Raw genomic sequence first — 25339 nt, 5'->3', positions numbered from 1 at the left:
GGAGGGCCAAAAAATTTTACATGGATTTTCTGGATTGCAGGATTTATGGATTTATTTTTTAATTAGTTAACATTTTGAAAGCAAAAGAAAATAGTATCATAGAAGGTTAAGTAACTACCAGAGACACTCCCAAACCCCTGAGATGTGGAAGGGATAACTGTATTTCAAAGGAAGGGCTTAACTGTGGATCTTCTTGGCTCACAGGCTGGCCTTTTATCATTACTTTACCTCTTTATGAATAATACTGTCCAGTTATATTCTGGGAAATGTTTAACCATTGGTTCTCCCGAGGGAAAAAAAAAGTGAACATGACATACTTTTAAATTTAGTCTGTATTTTTACATTTCTCCCCATCACTTTAAGTCTAGACAGTCAACAACAAAAAAATCCAACTGATTTGTAGTGTTTGCTGATTTATGAGGTATAAATGGATGTTCACACTGAAAATTTAAAGTTAGCTCTTGTGAGGTGGTTTAAACTGGCTCCAGATAGCCCTGCTGTTATCTAACTTATTTCATAGAATCCTAGACGATCTATTAGTAGGTAAGGTAGAAGACACTGTATCTAAATCCTACCCAAAATATCAACTGTCTCTTCAAAAGCAATTCTCAAACTTTTTGATCTCAGGATTACTTTTTACACTTTTTTAAAATTATTGAGGACAAAATAGCTTTTGCTTATGTGGGTCATATCTATTGGTATTTACCATATTACAAATTAAAAGTGACAAATTTTAGAATATATATTATTTCATCCAAAGTAACAATAATTACATGCAATTATAACAAGCATTTTAAATAAGCAATTACTATGTTTTGCAAAACAAAAAAGTAAAAAGCCTTTATTAAAACACCTCTACTCACTACTTCATGAGGTAACACATTCTGTTTCTGTACAGTTTTAATTATTAGAGCATTCTTCTTTATATTGATATATATGTATGTATATTATATATGTGGGTATATGTATATGTGTATGTATATATATATGTAGATATATATGTAGATATGTGTGTATCTATATGCTGTGGGATGCTTAGGCAACTCATTTAACCCTGTTTGCCTTAGTTTCTTTAGCTATAAAATATTTATATTTTCATCTTCATCTATAAAATATTTTATTTTGTGACAAAATAAAATATTTTATTTTTATAAATATATAAAATATTTATTTTTTATAAATAAAATAAAAATATATTCTTCATCTATAAAATGATTTGGAGAAGGAATGGCAAACCAGTCCAGTATCTTTGCAAATAAAATCTCAAATGGGGTCACAAAGAGTTGGATATGACTAATAACAACAGAGTCCATCAACCATTCAGTCAACAAACATTTATTAATCACCTAATATATACCAATGTAAGCTCTAGAGAAGAAGAACCATGTGTTATCCTTCTTTGTCATCCCTCCCTAAAACCTAACATGTTCTGACATAGAGTCATTAAACATTAGAGTAATAAATATTTTTTGATGGTTGATTGATGTTAACAATGAGTAGTAGCTCTAAACAATTCAAGTCTCTGGTAGTTACTTAACCTTCTATGATACTATTTTCTTTTGCTTTCAAAATGTTAACTAATTAAAAAATAAAAAGCAATAGATGACAATCAAATAATTTCCTGGATAGATTGTTCATTCTCCTTTAGTATAGTTTCATGATATCTATGGCAAAATTATTGCTGAATAAAGTTGGGTTAATTCTGCCATTCTCCATGTCTCTTCTCTTCTCCCCCCAAATCATCAGTCCTACAGAATTAAATCAAGCATGCTTACTCACCAAGAGATTGTAGACTTTACCATAAAATTGGGGGAAGTTGATTTCTCCCTCAGGTTGAAGATTCTCTAGGAATTCCCTAAGTGGCTCTGACCGGAGGAATGAAGAGCAATCCCTAAGCACAATTCTGGAACTCTGAAAGAAGTGGAATTACTGTGTCAGGGAATTCAACAACCTAGATACTGAAAGCAGTATGACATGAAGTATGGCAACTATTGCAATAGTCATTCAATCAATCAGCAAACATTTATTAAGCCCTTACTATGTGCCAAGCACCGTGCTAAATTCTGGGGATGCAAAGAAATGTAAAGAAATAATCACTGCCCTTAAGAAGCTTACTTAATTCATACTATCCATTCTCCACACAGCTACCAAAGGGATATTCTTGTTTGTCTTTTTAAAATTTTTCCTCAATTACATGTAAAACAATTTTTAACATTTAAGAAAAAGTTTTGGGAGTGGCTAGGTGGCACAGTGAATAGAGCACCAGCCCTGGAATCAGGAATTCAAATCTAGCCTCAGACACTTAACACAAAAACTAGCCATGTGACCTTGGGCAAGTCACTTAACCCCAACTGCCCTCCAAAAAAACAACAACAAAAAAAGTTTTGAATTCTAAATTTATCTCTCCCATTTCCTCCTCGCCTCTCCCTGAGATAGTAAGCAATCTGATATAGGTTATATATGTGCAATCATGTAAAATATTTTCATATTATTCATATTAAGGAGGAAAATTAGAAAGAAAGAAGAAAAAGAAAGAAGGAAGAAAGGAAGGAAAGAAAGAGAGAGAGAAAGAAAGGAAGAAAGGGAAAGAAAGAAAGAGAAAAATAATATGCTTTGGTCTATATTCAGATGCCATCAGTTCTTTCTTTGGAGGCAGATAGCATGTTTCATCATGAGGCCTTTGGGATTGGCTCAGATCATTGTATTGTGAGAACAGCTAAGTCATTCACAATTTTTCATAAGCATAAAATTGTTGTTACTGTACAAAGGATATTCATTTTTTAATTTTTGAGGCCACTGGGGTTAAATGACTTGCCCAGGTCACATAGTAAGTGTCTGAAGGCAGATTTGAACTCAGGTCCTCCTTACTCTGGAGTCAGGGCCCTATCCATTGTACCACTTAGCTTCTCCAAAGGGATGTACTTAAAGTATAGCTCAAACTTCATTATTCTCCTGCTCAGAATGTTCCAAGGGATTCCTATAGCCTAGAGAGCAAAATACAATTACCTTTGGTTGGCATTTAAAGTCCTTCACTACTGATCTTCAGAGGATTTTTCTAACTTTATGAATTATTCCCCTTCACACATTCTGTGTTCTAGCAGCCAAACTGAACTCTTTGCTGTTCCCTCATGACATTCCACTCCTTATCTCCCTACTTTTGCAGTGTTTCCTATGCCTAAAATACATACCATTCTCTTGTCTACCTCTTGAAATCTCTAGATCTTTTCATAGTTAGTTTCTTAAATGAGAATTTTACTAATCCTAAACATGTCTTCCCCTCTTTTCCATGAATTGCTTCATAGATATTTATGTGTACTTATATGTGTTCATTTAATTTCCCCCTAATAAAATGTAATCTTCTTGAAGTCAAGGATGATCTAGTTCTTGTTTTTGCATGCCACGTGCTTAGGACATATGATGTGTATTCGAGAGGAGAAAGACTTGAAATCAGGAGACACCTGGTTCTGACTCTTGGGTTATAAAATCATTAATGGCTCACAGTTGCCTTCAGGATGAAATACAAAATCCTCTGGTTAGCACTTTTCAGTTCAATCATTTTCCAATTGTGTCCAACTCTTCGAGACCACATTTTTGGGATTTTCTTGGCAAAGATACTGGAGTGGTTTGCCATTTTCTCCTCCATGTTATTTTACAGATGAAGAAAATGAGGTAAACAAAATTAAGTGACTTGTCTAGGGGCACACATGTAGGAAGTATCAGAGGCTAGATTTGAACTCAAGAAGACTCTTCCTGACTTCAGGCCCAGCATTCTAACTTCTGCGCCACCTAGCTGCCCATTTAGAGCCCTCTAAAGTATGATTTCTACCTTCCTTCTCTCTTTATTGGTCAAACTGGCCATTCATGGTTAACCCATCTCCTATGTTTGAGACTTGTTTAGGTGTCTAGAATGTAATGCCTCCTTATTTCCACTTCATACAATATCTAGCTTCCTTCAAAACACACTTATCTACAAGGCTTCTTAGAATTCTCTTAGTTAGAATAACTATTAGAATTTTCTTCCTCTTGATATTATTTTCACATTTTTGTATATATTTTGTATTTAATTATCTGCTTATATTTTTCTATTTAAACATCAGAATGTAAGTTCTTGGAGTTTGGGGACTGTTTCATTTTCATCTTTGAATCCCCAAGGCTTGGCATAGGGCCCAGAACACACTAATTCCTTAATAAGCTTTCATTGAATTGGGTTGAATCAACATGGACATTGGAGAGCCTCTGCAGGAGAAGTTATGGTTCTTGATCAAAAGAAGCCTGGTCCTGAATAACTGAGCCCGGCTATCCCATTTCCAACAGAACCCAATTGTTCTTACTTTAACTACTCGGGGATCGTTGTCTTTAAGAAGAATCAGAAGTGAACCCAAGCTTTTCTCAACTTGATCCACAAACACAGGTTTTTTATGAACAAAAGAAAGCAGGTGACCATAAAGAGTGACAGCAGCCAGGCGTATGGTAGTTATCTCCTACAGAAACAAGACGGAGCAAAGACAATTAGTGGTAAAAACTACCTCCTGGTTAGTATAATAACTGGAAAGTGTGATCTCTATGCAATAAAAAGAACTTAGCATAGCATCCCACAGTGGGGAAACTCAGAAAGTTTCTTGCTACTTGGAGGCAAGCTTTTAGTACATTTACACTCTTGGGTTGTAATCTTGAGATTGAGGTCCTGCATCATACCTAGTTCTGCATTCCCAGTGTCTAGCACAGTTCTATGCAATAATAGGTACTTCATAAAGGTTTATTAAATTGAACTGAATTGAACTGATTATAACTCATTGCTCTTTTGAGGGAGGAGAGAAAGTATGGCTTGACTGATAGAGAGGATAGACAACTCCTTGACAAAGGAAGACCTGGGTTCAGTTTCTGCCACTGATACATGCTGATTGTGTGACCCTTGACCAAAAAAAAAAATTCTCCAAGATGAGTGGAAGAACAAGTGCTCATCTACACTAACAAGGGGATTTGCCCAATTGGGAATTTTATATGCCAATGAAATCTCAGTTTTAGTAAAATTAAATAATAAACTTTTTTTGAGGGAAATCTTCTTAAGAACACACAATAGAATAAGTTATAATATATATTTTATATTGTTATAACATAACATATTTTATGTATAATATGATTTATAATAAATAACATAAGTTAAAATGTCAAGTCCAAATTCTTCTGCTTGACATTGAAGGCTCCCTCCCATCATTTACTACTCCCTAGGAAAACCTTCCAGATATCTCTAGTGGAGCTGTCTCCACTTGGAACATCTTCTCTACTCTCTCTCCAGTAGAAAACTATGCTCTGTCCTTCAAACCTCTGGGGATTTTATAAGCTGGATTAGGCCTTTTCTTGCTGGGCCAGGTCTCTACAGTACTCAGATATCTCCAGACCATGCAGTCTTATGTGTGCCCTCCTTCCAAATTTCCAGTTCTGATTTATGTATTATTTTTCTTTATTAAGATCCTTGACAACAGGTACTATCTAGCATAAAAATTATTTGTATGCTCTGTTGTTCAGTTGTTTCAGTCATGTCTGACTCTTCATGGCCCCTTTTGGAATTTTCTTGGAAAAGATACTGGAGTGGTTTGCCATTTCCTTCTCCAGATGAGGAAAGTGAGGCAAATAGAATTAAGTGACTTGCCCAGGATCACACAGCTAATAAGTGTCTGAGTCCAGATTTGAACTCAGGAAGATGAGTTTTGCTGACTTTAGGCCCAGCACTCTAACCACTGCACCACTTGGCACATAGTAAGTACTTAATACATTTTATCCATCTATCTATCTAATCTCTGTAAATCATATTACCTGATAATAACAGGGAGTGTAGTCAAAAGATTTCCTTGGGGTGTAAATATTAGTGTTCCTATAGGTAGTAGATGTGAGATGGTAAGTATCTGGGGACTGGGAAATGGTAGTAATTAGCTGGGTATACTTGAGGAAAAGTGGATCAGGGAGGAACACTTCTATTTCTAAATTTGTCCTTTCATCCTTCAGGGTACATCAGTAGCTGCTGCAAGAGGAAGCCTGGGAAGATAGTCCTAAAGCAGTGAACTAGCCCAGCCATGATGACCCAGGATTTTGCAGGAGCCTTTTCTTTCTCAGATATTTGTGTTGTTTCCTGGTGATTGTCTTGTGTGTGTTCCCTTGTCCAAGTCTACATGGGCAAACCACTTAGAAGTTCAGGAGTGTATAATCATAAGGGAATGGCTAATATTTAGCTGAATGTTGCCCACCTGGCATTTCTTCCTAAGACCTCTTCCCTTTCCCTAAAGCCTGCAGCAAAGACCTTTGATGCCACAAACTTTATTCCTCATTATTATGGACTATACATTCCAAGCAAAACTTCTCACCATCATTACCCTTCATATACATGACTTTGTTATCCCTTATTCTTCTGTCAGAAGAAGTGAGGTAGTATGATAGAATGGACAAATCTTTGGCTCTGGTATTAGAGTACCTGGGTTCAAATCCCACTTCTGATACTCATTGTGTAAGCTTGGACAAGTCAATCCATATGGGCCTAAGTTTTCTCATCTGTAAAATAAAGAGTTTGGGTCCCCTCTTTTTCTAGATCTATGATCCTGTAATTCTCTGATTAATTTTAAAAAATGATTAATTTTAATCAAAACCTAACTCTAAATTCTTCTGCAGGTAACTTCCCCTGATTAACCTTCTCTTCTCTTGGTGTAGCTTACTAGCTACTTACTAGCTACTAAGTCTTACTAGAGCTCTTTTTTTGGGGGGTCACTTTATACATTATACTATATTTATTTTCTACATTGTTTTGTAAATGTTAAGTACATGTACATGCCTGTAACTGGATTATAAGTTAAATTATAAATATAAATTATATTGTAATTGTATAATTATATGTAATATAATATAATGTAATATATATGTAATTATAAATTGTAAATTAATATAAATTCCATAAAAATAAGAACCCTATCTTACTTTTTTGGCATCAAAGCATTCAATTTTTCTGGTGCACAATGAACACAAACTAACTATGATTAACTGACCAACACTACATGTGCTGCTGAGGGAGAAAAGAACATTAAAAATTGAATTGACATTTACTCATAAGTCTTCATCATCAAGATTATTGAAATGGCAAACCACTCTAGTACCTTTGCCAAGAAAACCCCATATAGGGTCATGGAGAGTCAGACATGATTGAAATGACTTAATAATAACAACTGTACCTCAGAACTCTTGAACTCAAGCTATCTGCCAAATTCATCCTTCCCTTTCTAACCCTCCTCCAGGAGGGATTTTAAGCATTTAACACCATGCCTAGTTGCTTATAGTATTATAATTAATCATAAATATTTTTACTCAAAATGATTCTAACAGGTTCTTAGTTCATGAAAATGAGTAAAGCTAGGGGCAGGCAGCTAGAGTAAACTACCTCAGTAAATATGGTTATTTTCTTTTTAATAGAGCCTCAAAATCATTAAACTGCAACTTACAAAGGATAGCCACCATATGCTATATAGATACAAAGAATAGCCACCATGCGTTATAGATAAGGAGGCAGGTCCTCCTCCTCTGTATACTTACATCTAGCAATAACGCTCTGATCTGGAGAACTAATTGTAGAACGGTATACCGCTTCAGAGTCTTCAGGAAGGGGATGAATTTTCCAAGCACAATTAAGGTTTCTTCAATGACTTTTGGGTCACAGGTCTCGCACAGAGCATCTGTTAGTACCTTAAAAATGATCTTCTTACGTCTGGGTGCCTATAAAAAAAATAGGATTCAAATTCATTCCAATGGCACAGGATTTTCTATAATCTCTTCTTTAAAATTTTAGAGTCTATAATTAAAATCCCACTACGGAGATGGTTTTTCTCCATTTCTTAGTGTCAGAGGCACAAGATGATGAAGACAATAATCTATTATAATAACAATTAGTAATTAGATAAAGTATTTTTTTTTTTGCAGAAAAGAAATCTTAGGCTTAGAAGTAATTTAGTCCAATCTCGCATCCAACACTGAGATTCTTCATCATTAGAATGTAAGTTCCATGGGGACAGGAACTATCTCATTTTTTATATTTCTATGTTCAATCCTTAGCACTGAGCCTGGAATTTAGTAAGTAATCAATACATTCTTATTGATTAAATTACACAATTTCTCTGATAAAAAGTACAGGTTCTGTTTAAATACTTGCAGTGATGGAAAGCTCAGTACTTTGAAAGATAGATCACTCCATTGCTAGGTCACTCTAATTTTATTTATAGACACCTGAACATCTACCTTTAAATTGCACTTCTCTGGGGAATATGGTGGGAACGTGAGCCAGAATAATATTTCCAGACAGCCAGGTGGCAAATGGAAGAGTGTTGGACTTGGAGCCATCAGGAAGTCCTGAGTTTAAATCCTGCCTGAAACATTTTTTAGCCACGTGACCCTCAACAAGTCACTTAGCATCTGTTTGCTTCAGTTTCATCATCCGTAAAATGGGGTTAATAAGAGCATCTCCTTCAAGAGTTTGTTGTGAGATTAAAATTAGATAACATGTAAATTTCTTTGCAAACTAAAGCAGGGGCTAGCTATTATTGTTATTCCTACTCAGAAGGAGGGCTATATGGATGGTGTATTCAGTGTAGATTTTACAACAGACTAGTTTCCTAAGGGGTCCCATGTATTACTGGCTTAAACAGTGTTACGTTGGGGCAGCTAGGTGGCACAGTGAATAGAGCATTGGCCCTGGAATCAGGAGGACCTGAGTTCAAATCTGACCTCAGGCACTTAACACTTACTAGCTGTGTGACCTTGGGCAAGTCACTTAACCCCAATTGCCCAGCTTTACCCCCTCCAAAAAACAAACAAACAAACAAAATATATATTGTTAAGTGATGTCTGGTGCTGGACTTAGAAATGCTAAGGGATACAGGCATATCACAGACTCAAGACTAGGGATGGGGAACCTGCAGCCTCGAGGCCACAGGGCTACACTTGAGGACCTAGAGGGCTATATGTGGCTCAATGCTGCAGGTTCCCCACCCCCTGTTTAAGACTATTTCAGTATGGCTCAGATAAAAAGCATGTCAGAGGCTCATTTGGGACACTATTGAAGGTTGGGACTCTGAATAAAGGAAGATATGGAAGTGAACAGCTGGTTTTGGAAATGGTTTCAAAAACAAGTAAGACTTTCCTTTCCTTCCTCTTCTACCATCACTTAAGATAGCATAAATGACATACTTTTTAGAAGTACTGGCTGGAATTTTGCTGACCTAAAATTGAAGGGAAAGCAGAAGACTCCATTAACCTATAAAAGTGGACTTTACGAAGGACAACAGGTATAAGTTAGTAAGAACAGCAAAAGGAGAGGGGGATTTGAGATTGGTAATAACATTACTCCCTCCACTAGATGTATCGTTAAACAGACCCTGAGCAATAAACAAAACAATCTGGCATTTTATACCATCAAAATAATTATGGCCCAGACTAGGTAGGATGAAGTTCATGACCAGAATTTCACAATGGAAATATGTTTTCATTGTTGTTGAGTTGTTTCAATTGTATCTGATGTTTTGTGATGCCATTTGGAGTTTTCTTGTAAAAGATACTGGAGTGGATTGCCATTTTCTTCTCCAGCTCATTTTATAGATGAGGAAACTGAGGCAAACAGGGTTAAGTGACTTGCCCAGGGCCACACAGCTAGTAAGTGTCTGAGGCAGGATTTAAACTCAGGTCCTCATATCCTTTGTACAAAAAGCAGATAGAAGGTAAAGCAGGTAAAAATACCATTTAATGGTATTGTTCTTAAAAAGGCATTGTTGTTAAAAAGGCACGGAAATTCATGTGGATTTCTTCACCTGAGTTCAGAAACACAGAGGAAAGCATTTGGATGAGAATAAAAGGAGAAACAGACCACTTAGGTTGATGAAGAATAAGACTATCTTTCCTAATACAGATCCCAAACGTACACAGGGGCAAGGTACAATAGTAATATAAGGCTTCAACTATTTGTATAATTGGTCTCAGTCTTTTAAAAGCATGGTATCAGAAAATCTTTTGACTTTTATTGCTAACAAGTTCATTTTTCAGAAGGAAAAGGAGAAGAATTTCTGAATCAAGTTCTGATTAATAGAGGATAACTAACCAGTAAGATGAAAGGTACAGTAATTTTATTTTTAATTTTAATTGATTTTTTGAAAGCATTTAGGGTTAAGTGACTTGCCCAGGGTCACACAATTAGTAAGTGTCTGAGGTTGGATTTGAACTCAGGTCCTCCTGACTCCAGGGCTGAGTTATAGGAATTTTGAAAGAAAGTGATCATGGCATTTTAGAGTTCAGGGAAGAGAATTCTGGGAATATTCAGACAATGACATAAGAAAGTAGATTGTAAGTACTTTGAGGGCGGGAAATGTTTACTTTTTGTCTTCTAATTCCAAGCTCCTAGCATAATCCTTTGCAACTAATGGACATTTAATAAATATTCTTTTGAGTTGCTTCAAAAGTGGATTTCAAAAGCCTTAGAAAATCATAGGCATGATCCCATGATAAGAGTCATTAAAATCAAAACCTAAACTAAGCAAAGCTAAAGATGGCTGAGAGGATCACAAAAGCAAATAACAATATAAATGATCCTGGTGACAAAAAAAAAACAAAAATCCGACATGAATGAATGAAGCATTTATTAAGATTTTACTATGTGTACAGTGGACTGCTAGGTGGCACCAGTGGATAGGGCACTAGCCCTGAAATCAGGAGGACCTGAGTTCAAATCTTAACACAGACACTTGTTAAATATGTGACCCTGGGCAAGTCACTTGACCCTGCTTGCCTTAGTTTCATCATCTGTAAAATGAGCTGAAGAAGGAAATGACAAGCCACTCCAGTATCTCTGCCAAGAAAACTCCAAATGGGGTCACAGAGTCAAACACAACTAAACAGCAATGGATGAGCATAGCACTATGCTAAAGATGATACCTAGGGAAAGCTGATCAGAATACTCTCCAATGGGTTCAGGTTTAAAAAAAACAAAAGGAAGGAAAGCAACATAAACAAGACAATAACTTCTAGAGCTGAAAGAGATCTTAGAAACCCTGTCATTTTACAGATTAAAAAGTGAGGCCCTGAAACATGAAGTCACTTTCCAAAGGTTACCCAGAGAACAAAATGGCAGAGTCAACATTTAACCGCAGACTCTCTTTCTCTAAATCAATATCCATTGGGTTAGTGGCAGCATGAGAACTAGAATTTAGGTCTCTTGAACCAGATTGGTTCTCCTTCCTCCACACCACTAGACCTTACATTAAAAAACAATAGAACCTATGTAGACTCACTTCCTTGGGTAACCCAACTAGAGCATTTCCCAATGCTCTCACTGCCAGGAATCCGATAATGGGGTTGATGTCTTTGGTTCTTTCTATTTCTAACTTCAGTGCTACGTTCATTGAGTTTTTCTCCAGCTCCCCCATCTCCTGGCAACCTAAAAGCTACAGAAGACAAAATGTAAACATTGTATAATGCTCCAGTTAACCCTATATCACAGATTCTTCCTCTGCATTTCCCCATCCCACCTCTACCTCTTAAAATCTTCCCCCAAAGCTTAGCTCAAGTGGCCCCCTTCTAGGTGAAGCCTTTCCTGATCCCTGACCCACCCAGTTGCTAGTGCCTTCCATGCAAAATTACCTTGCATTTATTTTGTATTTTATCTTCTATAAACCTATTTATGAATGCACTATCTCTCTCGATGAAATATAAGCCCCTCAAGGGCTGTTTCATTTTTGTCTTTGTATCCCCAGCATCCAGTTGTCTGGAGCAAACTAGGCGTTTAATGAATCTTTGCTGATTAACTGATTGACAGATTTTTCCTCTCCCAGGCTTAGCTTTACCTCTGAAAACAGGGCAGTGCAGACCATTCTGTATTCATGTTCAACCGACTTAAGGAAAGGCAAGAGACTATGTAGCACGTTGTGATTTAAGATCTCAGGGAATTGGACTAAAGATCTGTAATGAAGAGTAACATCAGTAAAGGAAACATTTAGGGGTAACTTGCTTCTGAGAAGTTCCTAAAAATCCTTCCCTCCTGCCTCAGGACTTTGGCAGGATTTCCTTTTCATCCTCTTCCGAACACAAAGTTTCTTTCTTTGTTTTTTATCATCATTATCATCATCAAATAACCTTCAGCCTTCTTTATCTTAATACCATTTTCAACTCCACTTGCCAAGAATCATGACTTTGGCTCTTTGGTACTGATGGTAACAGATTAATAAGATTTGTAATGTCACCAACATTGGAGTGGAGAGTCTCTCTGAATATCAGATTTTCTGGGTAAATGTCAGAGAGCAAATACATAGGCAACTTTCCCAAACAAAAGTCTCCCTCTAATGTCAGAATAAAACCACCTAGAGAATATTCTTAACATTTGACAAACTGTAGACAAATGTAAAGCTATTTAAAGTACTTTTACAAATTTAAAATTAAAATGAGAATAACAGATTCTTGTCCTTTTCCCTCTTCCCCTACAAACTAGTGAAAAGACTTATTAGACTGTGAATGTGAGCAAGCACCTTTAGTTTTTTGCTTTTTGGAGGGTGGAAGGCAGGGCCAAGTTAAGTGACTTGCCCAAGGTCACACGGCTAGTAAGTGTTAAGTTTCCAAGGCCGGATTTGAACTGAGGTCCTCCTGACTCCAGGGCCAGTGCTCTATTCACTGCACCACTTAGCTGCCCCATGTACAACCACCTTTAGTAGCTGCCTGTGGGAGCTCTGCAACCAAAAGAGGTGAGATGGCCCCATGCCCTCATTCATTAAAAGAATCAAACCAAATGAACAGACCCATAGTGCCTAGCTTCAGTCTTTGCAATGTCTTTATATTTCATGAGTAGGGTTCTTCAGAAGGATGGATAGTGATACTTGGGGGCCAATGGCTACTGCATATATCAGGGAAGTCAGTTAGGTCCTTTATTAAGCACTTACTATGCCAAGCACTGTGGTAAATGCTGAGGATATTGTGTTTGTCCTTCATTTTCAAAGAGTACCATGGTATCAGGGAAATGATGACATGACTTGCAGTTGACTTGGATTTGAGTAAGGAGGGCTGTGCAAGGTCACCAGCCTCACTTTCTCCTCCAGAACCATCTGGGTCTAGTAATCTGATATTCATCAGGACAACTGGAGATGACCCAGGATGCCCTGTCCTCAAGGAACCAGACCAGATGATTCAGATCTTTCTAGGCACTGAAAAGTCACCACAGTGGAGCTTAGGCAGTATTTGGAACTCTGTACATCTCTGGTCCCTGTTAGGATGACTAAAGACAAATGAGGTCAAAGATCCTGGAACTCCTTAAAAGTAAGCTTGAAAAACAATAAACACAATGCCTACAACCAGGGCTGTGCTGGTAAATATTTAACAACTGTCTCTCAAAAAAAAAAAGTATGTGTACATACTTTTAAATTTATTTTGCATTTTTAACATTTTTTGTCCTCATTTTATAAAGTCTAGATGATAAAAAAAAACCCAATAAATCAAATTCTGGGGGCGGCCAGGTAGCACAGCAAGTAAGAGCACTGGCTTCAGTGTCGGGATGACCTGGGGATCGAATCTGAGCTCAGACACTTATTACCCACCCAGAAACACCTGGCCGTGTAACCTTGAGCAAGTTACTTAACCCCAATTGCTTAGGGGTGGCCAAGTGGCTCAATGAGTAAGAGCATGGGCTCCAGTGTCGGGATGACCTGGGTATCAAATCTGGGCTCAGATACTTAGCACCACACCCAGAAATAGTGTAACCTTGAGCAAGTTACTTAGCCCTGATTGCTTTAAAAAAAAAATCAAATTCTGATTTGTAACATTTGCCAGTTTCTGAGGTATAAATTTTTGCACTGAAAATTTAATTAGTTCTCCACTTCTGGTTGGAGATGGTACCAGCTCAATGATCTAAATGGAAAGTACCACCACAGCAAAATAATTAAAAATAAATGCTACAAAAAGGTTTGGGTTTTGTTTTCTTTTGTTTTACATTTTGTTTTGTTTTGTTTGTTTTTGGCAAGTATGTCATACTGTTAAATTACCTATTCCTTATACTTTCTCCCCCTCCCCCATTTTGTTCCCAAGACAGGTTTAAAGACCTTTTCATAGAAAGAACTAGGTATTATGTTTTTCTCTTTCCTGGTATAGTACTGGCCTGCTACATGTTAGATGCTTAATAAATCGATGATTGATTTTCACCTGCACAAATGAATAACTCCAATGTGTACAAACTGGGCATTCTGAAGGAACTTCCAAACTTGGGTATTTTCCATTTCAACCACAGCACTATGGAATCCCTGGAGTTCCAGAAAGTTCTTAAATCCAGCCTCCATGGAGCTAGAAAGTGAAGGAGAAATAAAGATTGGTTCTACCACATCTGTACAAAGAAGTCAGAAGGGAGCACGTAAGCCAATAGAAGAGTAAATGAAGTTCTTGGCTTATAAAGACCCCAAATGACCAAAAATCCATGTATGCAAATCTCTATTTTCATTTTGACTCCTTGCCATGGGCAACCCCTTCACTGATGTTTCAAGAGATACCTGACAGTCCAACCTAGTCCTACTACATTACACTAGAATTTTACAGAGAGTTTGAGGAGTTTCTCTCCATTTGTAGTAGGTAGGAGATGAAAGAAATATGATCATTTGGCTCTCTAATGACATTTCTACGATATCATGCCATAGTTGGGTGTGACTCTGGGAAAGTTGCTTACCTTCCCTGCAGAGCTATAATAAAAAATGTTTGCACCCTGTCAAGCAACACAAGCCATGATAGAGGGTATAGGAGAAGTGGGGAGAGGGCAGATGGCCTACAATGAGAGACTGAGACCTCAGGCTGCTGCTGGAGGAGATTCCCACTCCTCATCTCCAGAAGAAGAGGTCCATTTGGTAGCTTTCTAGTGGAAACTGACCTTAGCATACTTGATATCAATGTGTTTCATCACGCTTGTCCTATGATTACATGGGGTGTGTGGAGTGAGGAGTAAAGAGTAGAGTTCATAATATAGTAACTCATAACTCATTGTAACAGATGCTTTTGGAGAGAGGTGTGAAAGAAGGCTGGTAGCCACCCCTGCTCTAGCCCCCAAACCCTCAAAGTATCAAATAGGAACCAGAAGGCATCATCTGGTTTAACCATACTATCCAAATATTTATTTCTTAGAGGAGAAAATTGAGACTCCAGAGAGGCTCAAGTAACTCTTACTGAAATTGTGGCCAAGTTGAGGTGGAGTCATATGCAACGCAAAGCTCATAAATTCAAAGACTTTAAGAGCTAGAAACCCCCCCGCCCCCTCATTGTGTAGAAGGGGAAAGAGAGGGTCAGAATTGGTATCTTAGTGAGGATTAGAACTCAGTGTCAATGCTCTTTCTCAGCCAGGATACTGACATATGAACTCCCTCAGGGGATCAGGGACATAGGGCTTCCCAGAGAATTGGTCCTTAGTCTCATGAATTAGGACAGACAGCAAAGAGGCAAACATCTCCATCTTTTCAGATGCACTCTGGCTTCTAGCTTACTTATGTCTACGAGAAAGAGAGGTGAGAGGTCAAGGTTTTATCAGCACTTTCCCTGTGAAAGCAAAAGATTCTGACAGTTATGCCCAGCTTCTCTTCTATCCTCTAAGGCAGTGGAACTCAAAATTTTTTTGCTTACAGAGGAAAGTTTTGTTTATTTTGTGAATACTACATTACCATACTGTAAATGCTCAGTAAGTAAATTTATGTTAAGCAAAGTTATATTTTATTTGCAATAACACAACATCCACAATTTCCCAGCACACTTTTTGAGAACTATTGCCTAAACTCAAGTCCTCTTAGATCAGAGGTCCTTAAACTTTTTTGTTACATAGTAGTCTGGTGAAATTTATGGACCCTGTTGTCTACATTCTAAATGGAAGGAAGTGTTATATTCCAGCTAGATATTAGAGAAAATAATGAAGCATTTATTTTTCCCATCCAATTTCATGGACAAACTTCAGATCTGTGGAACCAAGGCTAAGAACTCCTGTCTTAGAGCTTAGACTTAGAGTTGGAAGGTCATTAATTCCAACTCCCTCGTTTGGAGAGTTAGATTCTCTAAGTAACTTGTCATTACTTATATAAGTATATAGAATACTTATATAAGGATATAAGGCAAGTAGTTTCAGAAGCAGAATCTGAGCCCGTATTTTCCTGATTTCACATCTACCACATTAAGCCATTTTATACCTTACTGCTTCTCAAATGATCAAGCAATGTCCTTCAATGGGACTGCTGCCACAGCAATCATCACCCCTATGACATCCTCATCCCAGACCTGGATGACTGTTTTCAATAGCAACCCCAGTGATTCTTTCCCCCTCACACACCCCCTTATTCTTCTGTCTCATTCTTACCTATATGAGGTCAGCTCACTGGGGCTCTGGACTTTGGATTCGGAAGCTAACACCCTGCTCAAGTGTGGAAGGGAGAGGAAATAGGTGGTGAAAAGTTTATCCTCTAATCCCTCTAGAGTTTCCTTAAACTCTATTGCTGCAGTGACCTCCCATAAGGCCTGTGTTTCCTGAAGGGAAATGAGAGAAAACAATTGGGTTCACTTTCAGTAAGTCACAAAGAGAAGAGGCTATTTGTAACCAGCAGCCCAAGGAATAAATGTTGACTCTTAGACTCACCTTCGGAAAGGGAGGGATTGGGTCCTGAGATTTCAGCCGTAACTTTGTCTCTTTTTTCTGGCTTGTATTGCAGTGGAGGAGAACAGGTAACACCAAGGCAGCGAGGCAAGCATCATTACCCAATAACCTCCACAGCTCTCTGATATCCCTATGAGGAGAAAGACAAGGAGCCAAACACTAAAGCCACATCTCCACTTGACAGAGAGACAAGTACAAAGCGATTAACTTTGGGATAATATAAGTATAATATAATTAGGGATTAATATAAATAACTGAGGTGTCTGGGCAAAGCCCCATCAATTAGACAGAAAGGTCTTCTATTACAGATGTGAATAATTCAGAAATCAATCAATGAGGATTTATTAGGTGATGATTATGAGCCAAGTACTGTGTCAGAGACCAGGGATACAAAAACAGAATGAAACAGTCTCTGCTATCCCGGAAGTTATTATACATATATAAGTAAATGTTGTTGGGTTGTTTCAGTTGTATCCAACTCTCTGTGAACCCATCTGGGGTTTTCTTGGCAAAGATTCTTGAGCAGTTTGCCATTTTCTTCTCCAGCTCATTTTATAGATGAGGAAACTGAGGTAAGTAGGGTGCAGCGACTTGCCCAGGGTCATACAGCTAGTAAGGCCAGATTTGAACCCAGGAAGAAGACTTTCTTTGACTTCAGGGTTAGCACATTCTCCACTGTGCTTCCTAGCTGCCCATATAAGTAGATACAAAACGTTTGAAGTGAATGGAAGGTATTTGGGAGGGAAAAAAGTATGAGCAGTGTAATGAGAATGGGAATTTGAAGATCTTCCCTGCCCTGTAATAGACCTAGGGGGGAATTTGAAGACTTCCCTTGCTTTGAAAGATAAACGCTGCCCCCTGATAGGCTGAATGTAGTCACATGGAGCCTGTGGTGGGAGGAATTTGTTGACAAGAAGCAGAGCCCACAGGAAGCTGCTCAGAGCTAGTGAGACAGAGGGGGAGAGAGGATGCTCATTAAGGAGATAGAGAGGTTTGTGAGTAAATATTGATCTTGTATTGGTTTGTGGGAAGGCTGAAGGATGCTGTGGCTCTCAGTGTTATTATGGCTTCTGAATATCTTTGGTACTATGATGGAATTGGCTTACTGGTTTTGGGATTTGGTTTTCTGATGTCTAAATAAATGCTTCAGTTCTGTTCTCTACCTGGAGAATCTGGTATATTTTGCGATTGAATATCATGCAATACTTATAGTAACGGTCTTTATTATGATCATGGGTGCTGTAAATATTTCATTGGTTCTACAAGAATCTGGAAAGGATTCATATAGAAGATGACCCCTTGAGCTGAAATCAGGAATTCTAAAAGACAGAGGTAAGAAGGGAATGCATTCCAGCCATGGGCAGTCTGTGAAAACCATACAGGTCAGAAATATAATGTCGTGTCTGAGGAGGGGGCCATCTCCAGTCATCCTGATCTGTATCTTGCCACTGGAACCAGATGTCTGCAGAGGAGAAAGTGAGGCTGGTGACCTTTCAAAGCCCTCCCTCACTTAAATCCAATTCACTTGCAAGTCATGGCATCATCTTCCTTTCATGTCATGGTCCTTTTTGAGAATGAAGGACAAACAACCACAACAGCAACATGTGTGAGGAACAGCATAGAGTCCAGTTTGGCTAGACTGAAAGGTGTGTGAAGGGGAATAAGTAGGTCAGAATTAGGGTGTGAAGTGTTATAAATGCCAAAAAGGGGAGTTTGAATTTGACTTCAGGGGCAATAGGGAATCAACCATTGCTGCATTTTTTGAGTAGAGGAATAATGTCATCAGACCTATTCTTTAGAAAAATCAGAAAGGGGGCGGCTAGGTGGCTCAGTGAGTAGAGCACCGGCCCTGGAGTCAGGAGGACCTGGGTTTGGATACGGCTTCAGACACTTCACACACACATACACACAAACCAGCCGTGTGACCTTGGGCAAGTCACTTAACCCCAATTGCCCCACTCCAAAAAAAAAAGAAAGAAAGGAAGAATCTTGAAGGAAGGAGACCAATTTTCTAATTGCAGTAGATTCCTGCCTATTGTAATGATCCAGGTATGAGGTGATGAGGTTTTGAACTAAGAGGATGGCTATGTGAGTATAGAGGAGGAGATGAAAAAAGGTGTTGTGAAGGTTGAATAATGCAGATGTAGTAACTAACTGGATAGTGAGATTAAGGAGAGTGAGGAGCCAAGGAGGGTGCTGAAAACCTGAATGACTAGAAGAATGGTGGTATCCTTGACAGAGACAGACAAGTTAGGGAGAGGGGGAAAGACACAGTTCTGTTTGGGATGCATTGAGTTTGAGATGTCTCTAGGGCATAGGCAGCTGAGACTGGAACTCAAGAGAGAGTCTAGAGCTGGATATATAGATCTGGGAATCATTTGTGTAGAAAAAAATGACAATTCATCGGAGTTGTGGTAGAAGCAAGATCCTAAGGCCCCATCCCAGGAAGGCTAGGCTAGTTCTTTCTTAAAAGGTACTGAGATTGTCCTTTAGAATTAATTAACTCAAAGGACTAAAAGCCCCCTGCTATAGACATAGCTTCCTGGTGGCTTAGGTTAAAAAAAAAGTCAAGATACAAGTATTCACTTGACTCTGGCGGATGATAATAAGAGTCACAGAGGGAGGGAACCTGTATCCAACTGAATCAATGGTGTATTCTTTTTTTTTTTTTAATATGATGACTATGTTGTGCATTTAAAAGGAAAAGCAAGTTGTACATAGTGAATTTATGGTTTCATATGCAATCATCATTTTATTGTACTATGTTATGGAAATGTTTGTTTTATTCCATGTATCTAAAAAGTAATTAATTAAATAAAAAAATCAATGGTGTATTCTTGCTGAATATCCTTACCTTGCTATGACTAAGTAAAATGTTCCTTAACTGAACTACTCTACTGGCCTACATCAGGCCTGTCCTATTAAAGTAGTAGAAGAAGTTGCCATGGAAGAAGAGTGTAGATAAAGAAGAGAGGGATATAGGAAAATATGCTTTGGGCCACACCTGCAATGGGCAGGATTTGGATGATGACAAAGCAAAGGAGACTGAGAAGAAACAGTCAAGATAGGCAGGGGCAGAACCAAGAGAGAGCCTATCTTGAAAACACAGAGAGCAAAGAGTATCCTGAAGGAGAGGATTAACAATAGTGTCGAATGCTGCAAATCCATTTCTTTTCCCAGATGACATAACTGACTTTACCCTTCATGGTCCATAGGTTAGTGCGCCATTCCCTTTGCTTAGGTTTGAAGGGGGAGGGGAGGCAGAGATAGACTGAAGGTGGGAAGACCGCTTAGTAGGCTATTACAAGAATGAAGGTAAAAGGAAATAAAGGCCTGAAATAGAGTGTTTGCAATGACAGTGAAAATGAGGGGACAGATGCTAGAGATATTTTAAAGGCAGAATCAATAGGATTTATTTATTTATTTATTTTAAAGCAATTGGGGTTAAGTAACTTGCCCAAGGTAACACAGCCAGTTATTTTGTGTGGGTGTTAAGTATCTGAGGCCAGAACCTATCCCGGGTCCTCCCGACTCTGGGGCCAGCAGTCTTACTCACTGTGCCACCTAGCCGCCCCAGAATCAATAGGATTTCTAAAAAATTGATTAATGTAGGGGGCAAAGGAGAAGAAAGAGTTAAAAATAATAGGTTTTTATCTTTGGAGAAAGGCAGGATGGTGGAATTATCAATAGAAGTATAAAAATTAAGGAAAGGATCACGTTTGATGAAAACAACAATAGGGTTATTTCTAGACATATTGAGTCAGAAATGTTGATCCAAGAACTGATGTTTTGCAATTGGAAATACAGGACTGGAAATGTGGAAGACATCTGCATAAAAGTGGAAATTAAAGTCACAGAAATGAATGAGATTGGAAGAGAATGTCAAAAGAAAAGAAAAGAGGGAGCAAGATCAGAAACTTGGGGGCCATGACACCAAGGGGCAGGAGGAGGATGCCAGAAGAATCAGCAGAGGAGACAAAGGAGCAGGTCTGACTATTATCAGATATTGATTGAGAAAGAAAAGGAAAACCTTTCCAATTTTAGATAAGGGCCCCTTGAAGGGAAGTTAAAAGTTTTCAGCAAGGGATCCCAATGTTTAGGTTGAGCTGTTTATGTGATTTCACAAGTAACCAACCTTAACAAGGAAGCCTGGACAGGCTTTCTTCCTTCCTTCCTTCCTTCCTTCCTTCCTTCCTTCCTTCCTTCCTTCCTTCCTTCCTTTCTTTTAGATGGGAGCGAATTAAAACAAGTTATCTTTGGAGACTTCCTTGAGTATTTTTCTTGATACCCCTAGAGATAGCTGGAAGGAGAGGGAATCACTACCCTAGAGGGGCAACTCACTCATCTCATCTTGGCAAAGGAGAAAGGAAAAGAAATATGCACAGTACAAGAGGGACAGGCACACAAAGGTGAAGTTGTGCTTACTCGTCATATGGAAGTGGATTTTTCAGGAGGCAGGGTACCACAGTTTTGGGCGCCAGCTTGGTCAGCTGCTGGATTATAGCTGTGAGTTCTCTTCGTACTACTTCATCCTTTAAGGAATGCAACATTTCCACCAGAATGGCAAGGAGACCTGGTATCTATGAACACAACGGGAGAATACAGAGTGGCTTCACTTTCACTTATGATTAATTAATTAATTAATTAAATTAAAATTAATTTAAAATAATTAATAAATATTATTTATTTAATAATTTATATTTAATAATAAATTTAATAACTATTTAATTTAATATATTTATATTATATTGATATTTTAATAAAATATTAATAAATAATAAAAAATTAATTAATCAGTCAATTAACAAGTGTTAATTAAGCTCCTACTATGTGCTAGGCATTGTGCTAGATGTTGGCTATTCAAAGACAAAAGTGAAAGAATCTCTATGCACAAGGGGTTTAAGTTCCATCAGGAGAGAAACAAGGACATAGAAAATTACACATAAAATATACAAAAAGTAAGTGGGATGGAGGACTAGAAGGTGGGGGAATCAGGAAAGGCTTCATTGTAGGCATTACTTGGCATGATAGTGATCACACTGTCCCACTTCCAGCAATGCAATTAAAATTTAACAAGTAAATATTGAATATCTGCTTCATATCATTACCAGTTTCTAATTGTTTTATAATTGATTGGAATGACTTGGATTTGGAATTCCAATGATTAAAAAGAACAAAGTAAAAAGTGCACAGCAAAGAACAAAAGAAAACTTTAAAAGGAAGCAAAGAAAAGATGGACAGTTTTCAACACAATGCATAGTGTTTATTACATAGCCTTTCTTGAAATGAACATTTATTGCTGTATATTTTGAATCTTCTTTCATGTTCTGCTGTGCATATGGCTATGGTTTTTTTTTTAAATTTTCTTGATTTTGTATTTGTTTAAAATAAAAAAAATTACAAGTTAAAAAAAAAGAATTCCAATGATTGACTTTTTTCTGGGGTCCATCTGAGTCATAACTTAGATTTTTTTTTTTTGCCTAGAGTAAAGCACCCTCATTTTCCCCTTGGGAAAAGGAGGTAGAGACTTCAGGACACTGCTGTTGGAGCAGCTTAGAGTAGGGGCAGGGGGTGCAAGAGCAAGGTGGAACAGAGGAGGAGCTCATGCTCCTCCATGCCTACCATCTTGTAGCCCCCTTCTTTAATTATTATTAAATAGGATGCCAAGCACTTTTGTTTCTAAATTGCTGATGGACTGCCAAGAGCTGTTAGCACCTCCAAAATTTAGTACCTTCTAGATTTGAGGCTCTTGGACAAACCCTAGTCACCTCACCCTAGTTACAGTTCTGCTACTCCATATCATTTGCCATGGACAATCCCACAATCCCCATTCACAGTGGAGGGCTGCAGATGTGCCAAATGTCACGTGCTGCCTTGAAATACACAGCATTACCTCATCTTTGACTCTGGCCCCATTGAACTCCACCACCATCCTCAACACAAACATAATCGACTGAGGGCAAGTGACTTTGTCCACAATTTTGTCAAAGGTGGTATACAGAAAAGGAAGCAGTTCTCGGAGAGGCAGGTGGTTAAAAATGAGCTGCAGAAAAAGAAGAAAAGAGTATGCTAAAATCCTAAGAAAAACAAACTTCCCTTGGAATTGCCATAACACTGGTTAAAATGGAAGCCATGTCTGAGGGCCTAGTTTTATTTTAGAAGAAACCTGGACTTTTCCTCCAGCAGAGCAGTGCAGTGGGACTGACCAAATAGAATTTTCCCCCTCATTCAGTCATATATCTAGAGATGGAGCCTCAGAGGCTGTCAAGTCTCACATTTTAAGAAACTGAGGCCTGGAGAGATGAGGTGATTTGTGCAAAATCAGTTGGTGTCAGAGGTGAGATTTGACAGCTATGTATCTAGAGCAGGTGTTCTTTTAACTGTACCATAACCCATTAAAGGGCCATAGGAATTTATATTTTTTAGAAATGCTGATAATAAACATCTCTGGTAGGCTAAACAACTATGATGTGGTCTTTTGGAGGCTCTCTTTACACTTGTCTAATGAATAATTTCCTGTAGATAAGGAGATAGCAGGACCATATAGCATCAGCCTTATTGCAGGATAAGTAACTGACCTTTATTTAGTCAATATTGCATAAGTATTACAAGGGCAGCTAGGTAGTTCAGTGGATAGAGCACTTGGAATCAGAAAAACTGATCTTCCTGAGTTCAAATCCAGCCTCAGACCCTTGCTGTATAACCCTAGGCAAGTCATTTCACCCTGTTTGCCTCAATATCCTCATCTGTAAAATGAGCTAGAGAAGGAAATGTTAAATCACTCCAGTATCTTTGTCAAAAAAACCCCAAATGGGGTCACAAAGAGTTGGATATGATTGAAATAACTCAGCAACAATGTAAATATTGCAGAGTGTATAAGGAGGCATGCCACTAGTTTATAGGGATAGCTTATTAATCCTTAACAGACTTTAATGAGGTAGATATGAAATATATTACTTTTTTTTTAAAAAGCCTAGCTTTGTGAACTTGGGCAAGACATTTAAACTCCCAGGGACCCAGGCCTCTCTCTAAAACTATACAAACAAGAAAAATGAAGACAAACAACTTGCTGATTTGCATCTGTGAAGGAAATTTTCATATTGGGAGTTCCCTGCAACAATAAAATCATAATTGCTGAGTGAAGTGAGCAGAACCAGGAGAACACTGTATACAGTAACAGTCACAGTCTTTGATGACTGATTTTGATAGACTTAGCCCTTCTCAGCAATGCAAGGACCTAAAACAATTCTAGGAGACTCATGATGGAAAATGCCATCCACATCCAGAGAAAGAACTATGGAGTCTGAACGCAGAGCAAAGCTACTGTTTTCTTTTTTGTTTTGTTTTTTCTTTCTCTTTCTCATGGTTTTTCCCATTCTTTATAATTCTTCTCTACAATGTGAGTAATGAAAAAATGTGTTTAATAGGAATGTATATGTAAAGCCTATAGCATATTGCAGACTGTCTTGGGGAGGGATGAGGAAAAATGTAAAACTTATGGGAGTAAATGTTGACAACTAAAAATAAATAAATTAAATTAAAAAAAAAGAAAAAAATTAAATGAACTCCTCTCTACAAAAAAAAAAATAGGAAAAGGAAGATGAATCACTAAGCCTTTCCTTCCCCTCTTAATTCTAGCATCTTCCTCTTCATTATTTCTTATTTACCTGCCTGTATATAGAGCAGTTAGGTGGCACAATGGATAGAGCCCTGACCCTTGAGTCAGGAGGACCTCAGTTCAAATCTGACTTTAGACACTCAGTAGCTGTGTGACTGTGGGCAAATGACTTAATCCTGTTTGTCTCTATTCCTCCTCTGTAAAATGAGCTGGAGGAGGACATAGAAAACCACTCCAGCATCTTTGCCAAGAAAGTGACCCAAATGGGGTCACTAAGAGTGCGACACAACTGAAATCATTCAACAACAAATAATCTGTCTATAGCTTGTTTGTCTATATTTGTTTACTTGTTTTCTCCCCCATTAGATTAAACTCCTTGAGGGCAGGGACTGTCTTTTGCCTCTTTTTGTATCCCCAGTGTTTAGCACAGTGTATGCTACATAATAGAGGCTTAATAAATATTTATTGACTAACAGGTTAATTTATGCCCTTGAAAGGGAAAAGGGGGCGTTTCTCTGTCATTGAAGTAGGCTCCTGATTACATAATCATATATAGGAAGCCTGTTTTCTACTCACCTGAAGGGAAAGGAGTAAAGAGGATTGCTGGAGGCATATGGGGGGGAAATATGGACTAAAGGCAGCTGTGAGGAAAAGTAAAGGGCCATGGTTTTTCTGACCCTTCTACTTCATGGTGAGGTAAGGGCTTTGATAACAATTTCTGCTGCCAGTGATTATGGTTTTAAAGAAAAATTCAGACGCTCCATAAAAAGCCTGAGAAGTCACATGGGAGTCTCTAACCAGGACTGGCTGTGACTGTGGCCTGCATTCCACTCGTGTCTCACTGGTACAGTGCTCCAAATAGCCCTGAGCCTGACCGCTCCCTCCCCAAGAAAGCTTTAAGTTACATGGAAACAGGTTGACACCGCAGTGGAATGAGCCGTGGGTGACTGGCTCCAACATGAGTCAGCTTAATGAGGCTTGAGTAGGGCTCTAGTCTAAGGATTCCTCTCTCTCTCTCTCTCTCTCTCTCTCTCTCTCTCTCTCTCTCTCTC

At 38.2% G+C, this 25339-nt stretch overlaps 1 protein-coding gene across 1 annotated transcript in view; it reads right to left on the bottom strand.

The window, feature by feature from the left end:
* LOC138144482 (maestro heat-like repeat-containing protein family member 1) overlaps positions 1-25339 on the bottom strand; it is a 115235-nt gene that overhangs the window by 3255 nt on the left and 86641 nt on the right. The window contains exons 22-31 of the mRNA XM_069065760.1: positions 22563-22712; positions 21095-21249; positions 16652-16799; positions 16376-16542; positions 14200-14337; positions 11862-11976; positions 11310-11462; positions 7573-7752; positions 4332-4481; positions 1780-1911 (exon numbers count right to left, since the gene is read on the bottom strand). Of these exons, the coding sequence (XP_068921861.1) occupies positions 1780-1911; positions 4332-4481; positions 7573-7752; positions 11310-11462; positions 11862-11976; positions 14200-14337; positions 16376-16542; positions 16652-16799; positions 21095-21249; positions 22563-22712 (1488 nt within the window). The remainder of the gene's footprint in view (positions 1-1779; positions 1912-4331; positions 4482-7572; positions 7753-11309; positions 11463-11861; positions 11977-14199; positions 14338-16375; positions 16543-16651; positions 16800-21094; positions 21250-22562; positions 22713-25339) is intronic.

The sequence above is a fragment of the Petaurus breviceps genome, unplaced genomic scaffold, assembly GCF_028583685.1.
Source record: "Petaurus breviceps papuanus isolate PSGF00001 unplaced genomic scaffold, PetGlider_PUasm1.0 90701, whole genome shotgun sequence".
Taxonomy (NCBI): Eukaryota; Metazoa; Chordata; class Mammalia; order Diprotodontia; family Petauridae; genus Petaurus; species Petaurus breviceps.
Note: the sequence above shows the minus strand (reverse complement) of the source record. Positions and strands in the feature narration are given on the sequence as shown.